The following is an 8,103-nucleotide window of genomic DNA, read 5'->3' on the forward strand; positions in this document are numbered from 1 at the left end:
ACCCCTCCATCCCACAGCTTCTGTGATGCCACCAGATCCATATACCTATCTGGTGCCATTGAATCTGCAACACCAAATTCCAGGTTCTGTGGTGTGGTAGGATCTGAACCCTCTCCCCAAGAGGATCTGAGACCTCTGCAGGGTCTGGGAATGCTGACAGTCAGTGTTTAAATGACAAAACAGGCGGTAAAGGAAATGCAGGCTGTTAATCAGGAACCCCTGATGGAGTCCACAGTTTGAGTGTAACTAACACCAGCTCATCATAGTTTCAGGGGACAGAGTTCATTCCATTCCAGGACTATTAATATAGCCAACTATTTATATTGCTGCGTTCCTACAGCACTAAAGCAGAGAGCTACAGCTGCAGAGCTAAAACGGAATAAAATGTCAGCCACCAAGGAGAAAGTGATCATGCTAGAGACTGAAAGAAGAGACCGTGAAAAGACAGAATAAGAGACAATCTTCACAGATCCTGCCTGGTACTGCCGGGTTAACTGATCTTCATAGCTCTCGGATACCTGCAGCCTGAAAACCGAACCAGTCAATAATCTTACTACAGAAAATGAAGCTATTCTGAGAGGTTGCCAGAAATGCACGCTCAGCGAAGATTCTGATAGAGGGATAGAGAACTGAGCTAACCTGAAAGGAAGCTTTGCGGTCTCCAACTGCCTTGTTACCTGCTCTGATCAGACTATGGAGAGTTCAGGAGGGCCGTATCTGAACACAGCAGCAGTGGCATCCCCGGTGGGAGTAGCCCGTTTGCTGCAGGTGGCGTTCGGATGTACTACTTTCAGCCTGGTGGCCCATCAGGGGGGATTCAGTGCAGCCTATGGCACTTTCTGCATGTTCGTCTGGTGTTTCTGTTTTGCTGTCACCATCTTTATAATAACCTGTGAGTTCACTCGTCTCCACAGCTGCCTGAGCATCTCCTGGGGAAATTTCACAGCTGCCTTTGCCATGCTGGCCACACTCATGTCCATCACTGCGGCTGTGATCTACCCGCTCTATTTTGCCCAGTTTGGCTGTTATTCCATCAGTTGCAAGGTGAGAGATTTCCGCATAGCAGCCAGTGTCTTTGCAGGGCTCCTGTTCATTGCGTATGCTGTGGAGGTGTTTCTAACCAGAGCCAAGCCAGGACAGGTGACCAGCTACATGGCCACAGTATCTGGCCTCTTGAAAATTGTCCAGGCCTTCGTGGCCTGCATCATCTTTGGGGCACTGGTAAATGACAGTCAGTACAGCAATTATGTGGCTACACAATGGTGTGTGGCTGTCTATAGCTTCTGCTTTGTGGTGACAGTGGTGGTAGTGGCCTTCAATGTCACAGGAAGGACAGCAATGCTGCGGTGCCCCTTTGAGCGCTTCGTGGTCATTTACACATTCGTGGCCATCCTCATGTATGTGAGTGCAGCAGTGATCTGGCCAGTGTTCTGCTTTGATAGTAAGTATGGGTCCCCATGGCGCCCCTACCAGTGCTCCCAGGGCAAATGCCCCTGGGACAGCCAACTGGTGATTGCTATATTTACTTATGTGAACCTGGTGCTTTACATTGTGGACCTGGCATACTCTCAACGCATCCGCTTTGTCTCACACCCTTAAATTCCCAATGCTGCCCCTGCAAAGCCATCAGGGCTCAAGCAACAACAGAGCTGGGAATCAGTTGGAGACAGGGGTCATAGAAAGTAGCTGCTGAGCCAGACACACCAATAAATTAAACAAACTTCAAGGTTAAGACTAGACCTGTAAATGAACAATCTGTAATGGGTGGGCAGCAGATGAGTCGGGAAAGAAGACCACAACCTTTCTTACCCCCTCAACATTTGCTTCCTCCCTTCTGTATAGGGGAAAGGAATAGCATAGCAAACTGGATAGTATCCTTGCATCTCCACCAAACATGAACATCTGCTGCAAGAGTGGCTACGTCTGCCACTGGATTATCAGGCCAAATATTAAGCAGGGATCAGTGAGGTCGTGGGACTGCTACCAACACTGAACTCTAACCAAGAAGGGACTGTATCCAGGGAGACTGAGGAGTTCAGAGACAGCACCAGCTCTAGAACAGAATGAGGATCCTTCAAAATCCCAGACCTTTGATGTTATTTCTGTTATGGCGAGAAATTCATTGCTTGTAAATATGGGAGGTTCTAGCAAAATGGGTCTGAGGGGGAAAAACATGACAGCAATTACGCTGATTTGAAGACTAGGAGCCCCCTCACTGGCCCACACACACTGTGGAATAAGCGTCGCCTTGTGTATGTGCCAGGTTGAAAAGGTTAGGGATATTCTTGTTAAGGACACTCTGAGCCATTACAGAAGTGAAAGTTGCTGAGTCATAGCTCTACTACCCAGAACTGGAGTGTGTGCTGGATCCAAGGCCTCGAAATAACCACTTTTAGTTTGAGCTGTTCACTGTTCACTCAAGCAGGGTCTGGAGATACAGTAGCTCCGTGCTCATGTAAAAGTTGCTTAATAGGCCAATATATATATATGAAGTGATGGAAATTAAAGGTGTGTTCTGTGGGGAAAAAGAATGGGGACAGAAATGGACTGGTCCCACCCTACTGCTCCAGGCCCCTGCAGGTTACAGATAAGATGATCAGCCTCATGGGGGATAGGGGGAAATGCTTAAATCGTTAATGGATCCAGCCAATTTTCTCAGACCAGATTAAATTCCAGGACCCCCTAACTCTCTGCCCTTTGCTTTACCTGCCAGCTGCACAGCCACCTCCCTAATCCTTCTTCAGCAAACACCCTCTCTGGTCTCCTATAGCATGGCTCAGGATTTCAGGTTTACTCCCCATGGAAACTGCCTTCCTTCACCCAAGGGAATTCCCAATCCAGCAAGAAACCAAAGCAGTTTGTTTTTATTCAGATACTTGTACAGAATGTGTGTGAATCTAATAGGAGGTCAGATTAGAAACCACAAATAAAAATGACACATTGTCAAAAGTAACTGTGTTTAATTTGCCACACCGGTAGCATCTGACAACAAAAGCCACATGGTAACCTTACAATGCACACACCCACACAGCTCCATACACTCCCACCGTCCCCTCCCCAGATACAGCCTCTCCAACTTCACCTTTCCCACCAGACACTCCTCTTCTATCCTCCCCCCAAAAAAATCCCACCTTATCTTCCCCAGACAGACCCCCCCCCAACACAGATTTCCACACATTCCTTCCCCTACCCCCCAGAAAAGCACTGCCTATAGTTTATTTTTTAATGTATAAAGTGTGCGCTGTCTAACATGACTCAGGATGGGAGTACAAAATCTAATAGTCAAGTCCACTGAGCACCATGTTCTGCACCAGGGTCTCTAAAGATCCCAGCTGTTCTCTCTCAGCAGAAGGTGCAATCTGGAAGGAAGGAACCATTTCACAGTATCTCAATACAGATCATGGAGTTTGGGCAGCTAAAGAAAAACTATGTGGGAGATGTTGGGTGATTCTGCTGCTCTCTCTCCAGGTTAGAAGCAACCATTTTGGCTAGAACCCCAGGGACAAGCTTTATCAAGCCCAAGACAGAGAGCTGCTCCCACAGTCAAACAAGAAAATGCATGAAAGACCTTTCCCAAGAGGGTTTTCACCACACTAGGGAGCAGTAGACAAAAGCCTTACAGGGGATTTTCCTCCTGCACAGATTCCCAGCTTGGACAGGAGCTCTAAAAGGGAGTGAGTGGCTCTATTGGAAGGCATCCAGCTACATGGAGTCAGCCAGCTCAATGGGACAGTAGTAATAGAAAGAGACCAAAACTATGTAGCGTGGTACTAGATAACTAGGGGTGTTTTATGGAATGCAACTTTATGGCTCAAAATCAAAAGAAACCAAAACCAGGAAATTCAGATACATTTATTCAACAATCTGAATTCTATCCCTTTCATTTAGAATTTGGTGCACTTTGTATTGTCTATGTTGTTAAATTTAGGCATAAATGCATCCAGTAGCAACTGGAGCCCTTGTAGATTCCTGGAGTGGTTTCAATTCCAAATCAAATGTCTTGAGTATGCACATTGCATGTGGAAGTGCATTTATCTCACTTAATTAAAAGTCGACAAAAGTAGTCATGGTACATAACTATTCAAAGAAATATTCAATTGGTATTATTATATTTTTTTAACTCTATATCCCACCAAATAAAAAAAAGTTGTCCACACCCCATCTAGTCTAGGTTTTACTGAAAGTATTTATTTTTGTTTTATTATTTATTATTGTAAGTATTGTTTGTTTGTTTGTTTGTTATTTATTGGATGGACTTGGCCCAGATGCTGGGAAAGGTGTGGAACTCTCTATACAGGAATTATTGGCTTGCTTTGTAAAAAGTGCAAGTGGAAAAAGGGACTGTCTCTTTAAGACACCATGTCTTTGAGGAATCTGCAGTGGATATAAAAGGCCTGGCAGGAGCCCAGGGAGTTGGTCACCAGTGACAGGTGTCCAGCAAGCAGGCGCTGTTTATTGCTGGAGATGACATCGCTAAGTGCTGTGTGCAGTGAGGGCTGAGTGCAGAGGCGCCGACTTCCCCAGTTCCCGGGGGGTACTCAACCCCTGCTCCACCCCAGGCCCTGCCCTCACTCCAGTTCTTCTGCCCCTCACGTTCCCATCCCCACCTCACCTCTTCCCGCGCGCTCCCTCACCTCTTCTTGCCCCTGCTCCTCCTCCCAAGCCTCCTGAATGCTGCTGATCAGCGGCGGGTGGGAGGTGCTGGGGGTGGAGAGGAGGAGCTGATCTGTGGGGCTGCCAGTGGATGCTGAGCACCCACTTTTTTTTTTTTTTTCTGTGGGTGCTCCAGCCCTGGAGCGCCCACAGAGTCAGCGCCTATGCCTGATTGGAGTTTCCCTCCACTCTGAACTAATTACCTGGGACTTGGAAAAATCTGCCAATGATACAAAATAATGTGTATTATAGGAGACTAAGGTCTTGTCTACACTACAAATGTTTTGCCAGTATAGCTACTGTATATTGGCAGAGCCCCCTAGTGTAGACATAGTGACAGAAGGAGTTTTTCTGTCAGCATAGTAACACCACCTTCCTCAACAACATTAGTTATGCTAACAGAAGCTCTCTTCTGTCAGCATAGCTGTGTCTACATTGCAGGTTTTGCTGGGATCACTATGTCCGCTATGGAGTGCGTGGTTTCACACCCCTGATTGATATAGATATGCTGATAAAAATTTGCAGTGTAGATATGGCCTAAGGAGAGTAAGGAACTGCAGATGGGTCCAGCAGAATATGGTATCTGAGCAGCAGGAAGGCAGGTGAAATTCAATATCTTGTATAGACACAGAAAGATACAACTTCAACTCAGACACAGTGCTGGGGCCTAAATAAGGTCACATCCTAGGAACAATCTAGGTATTGTGCACTGATCAGTGACAATGTCTGCTCAGCTGTGCCCATCAAAAGAGCAAATAAGATGTTAAGAAGGAGTGTGATTGATGTGAGTATGCTTGGTGGTGAATATGGATCTGGATGCTAAACATATTTTTCTGTATAGGGTTTCTGAGGTGGTGTGTTGGAATGCTGGGCAGAAAACTTTTAGCACGTGTCTAGTCAAAACTGTAGAAAGTTCTCTCAATGTCCAAAAGTCCCAGCTTTGGCTGCTTCTGCTCCTACCAGCTGGCGTCTCCAGCTGGCTCCCCTCTCCAGTTTTCTACCAAGGCAACATAGAGAGAGAACATAAGAATGACCATATGGGTCAGACCAAAGGTCCATCAAGCCAGTGTCCTGTCCTCTGACAGTTGCCAATGGCAGATGCCCCAAAGGGAATGAGGGATGTGCTGGCCGCTGCTTCCCACTGCCCCCATTGGCCTGGAGCAGCAAACCGGGGCCACTGGGAGCCGCGATCAGCCGAACCTGCGGACGCAGCAGGTAAACAAACCGGCCCGGCCCGCCAGGGGCTTTCCCTGCACAAGCGGCAGAACAAGTTTAGGAACTACTGCTCTAAAGGAAAGAAACTCCAGAAAGGAGGAAGCGTAGTAAGGAAATACAAATAGGAATTAACACAATCCTTTCTCACACCTGCTGTGCCCCTTAAATCCTCTTCCTCCATTGAAAGAAAGGCTCATTGATCCCTGAGATATGCCACATTCCTTTCAAAGGAGACACTGTTGCTGCAGCAGTATACCAAGGCAGAATCAGACAAAAGAAGATAAAATGGAATGTTTGGAATCAACAGCTGGAAAAGGCCACTTCAAAATCAGTTCTATCTCAATTAAGGTCACAGCTCTGATGTGGAGAGACAAGAACAGAATCCATACCCTTGTTTATTAGGTCTCAATTCTTAATGAACTCCAGCCCTGTACCCTAAGCACCATGCTGTCCCAAGGAGCAAAGACAATGTTCATTCAGTTCTTAGTTTCTCCCCACCACTGAGGCACCAGGGCAACCCCTTGAGCTGGGACTGAGAGGGATGGACATACATATTTAAAAAATCTATTTTAATGCAACTTTATGGCTCAAAATCAAAAGAAACCAAAAACAGGAAATTCAGATACATCTATTCAACAATCTGAATTCTATACCTTTCATTTAGAATTTGGTGCACTTTGTACTGTGTATGTTGTTAAATTTAGGCATAAATGTATCCAGTAGCAACTGGAGCCCGTGTAGATTCCTGGAGTGGTTTCAACTCCAAATCAATTGTCTTGAGTATGTTCTGCAAGAACTACAATGAAAAGTTGGACCCTTCTATGTGAAGTCATCATCACAATGTTCCTCTGTAGCACACATGTACTGATAATGAGATGTGTCCCTCAGATTGTCTGAGTACAAATAGCAGCCTTCATCACTTTGATTCACGCAGCTGGAATTCTATGGAAGGGCCTAATGTGTTATGAAGCCCCAACATTGGCTGTGCTGCAGCCCCTGAGGCAAGAGATTGAGATTCCTGCACCAAAAGTGTCAATTCATCCAATTAAGGGGTTAGTGGTCTCAAAAAGCACTCCAACTGCAAACACTCACTCTCCTGCTGATGCAGAGGAAGAGGAATGCCTCAAAGCTAGGGCCTGCAGCAGAACTCCACTGAGGGGACTTCGGCTATGTCTACACTTGCAGAGTTTTTGCGCTGTCAGTTTCACCAGTGATAGGGAACCGGTAAAAGAAAAGCGCTGGTTTGTGTTCTTACTTACTTCCACAGGCGTCAGATTGTTTTCACATTTACAGCACTTCCATCCAATGAGAGCAGCGCACAGAGGGCAGCTATCCCACAGTGCTGCTCTCTGCATTTTGAGGATAGGTCTTGTGGGAAGGGCAGGGGGGTGATAGCGGGACATTCAGGGTCCCTGCACAGCCTCCTCTCCCCAAACACTGATCAGTTCCAGTACCTCAGTATTGCTCCCTGGAGCAGCCATTGACACCTGGCCAGATGATAAGTGAGCACTTGCCAAGAAAACAGGAAGGGGGAGTTTCAAAGTTCCCAGGGCTTTACAGGGGGAGGGGTAGACATCGGTTTACCTGGCATCAAAGCAGCAGAGCTGCTGGCCAGAGTGGTCATCTAGGCACTATGGGATATCCGCTAGAGGCTAAAAGCTGTGTAAACAGGAAGAATGTGTCTTCACTTGCACATCACCACAAAAGTATCACTGGTAAGAACTGCATGCCTCTTGTGAAGGTGGTTTTCTGTTTGCGGTGAAACTTCTGAGTTTTACCACGAAGAGTCATTGACCAGATGCTCCCATGTTTTTTGCACAAAAAAGGGACTTTTTGTGCTTTAAAGGGCAAGTGTAGACATGCCCACAGCCTCTCTCTTTTTCTCCTGCTTTGGTCTTTTGTGCAGAGGCTCAGTGGTGCAAACAGTTTCCCTAGTACGTTTATTAAGATTTATCATTACTCAGTTTCCACTCAAGAATTTCTTTATTAGTCCAAAGGCCATTTGATGTTGGTTATGTCCAAAATATCAATACAAACAAACACACACATATTCAATATCCACCAACACTACAATTACAAGCACTGGCCAAATACTCACAACAGAATCAAGCTCAAGAAATACCTTCCCTTCATGGCGAGACTCCAGAGGAGTAAGGAAAAGTTCTGACAAAGAATATCCCTAAACAATTTGCCTTTTTATACACTATAATAAACCAGTGATGATGATATATATAT

The 8,103-nt window shown here is 46.1% G+C and overlaps 1 protein-coding gene across 1 annotated transcript; it reads left to right on the forward strand.

Moving 5' to 3' along the window:
• Positions 1-370: 370 nt before the first annotated feature.
• On the forward strand, positions 371-2,467 carry MYADML2 (myeloid associated differentiation marker like 2). The gene has a single exon (XM_024203178.2). The coding sequence runs from the start codon at positions 694-696 to the stop codon at positions 1,597-1,599; it is 906 nt and encodes a 301-aa protein (XP_024058946.1). The 5' UTR covers positions 371-693; the 3' UTR covers positions 1,600-2,467.
• The last annotated feature ends 5,636 nt before the right edge of the window (positions 2,468-8,103 follow it).

The sequence above is a fragment of the Terrapene carolina genome, unplaced genomic scaffold, assembly GCF_002925995.2.
Source record: "Terrapene carolina triunguis isolate 2854851 unplaced genomic scaffold, T_m_triunguis-2.0 Scaffold192, whole genome shotgun sequence".
Taxonomy (NCBI): Eukaryota; Metazoa; Chordata; order Testudines; family Emydidae; genus Terrapene; species Terrapene triunguis.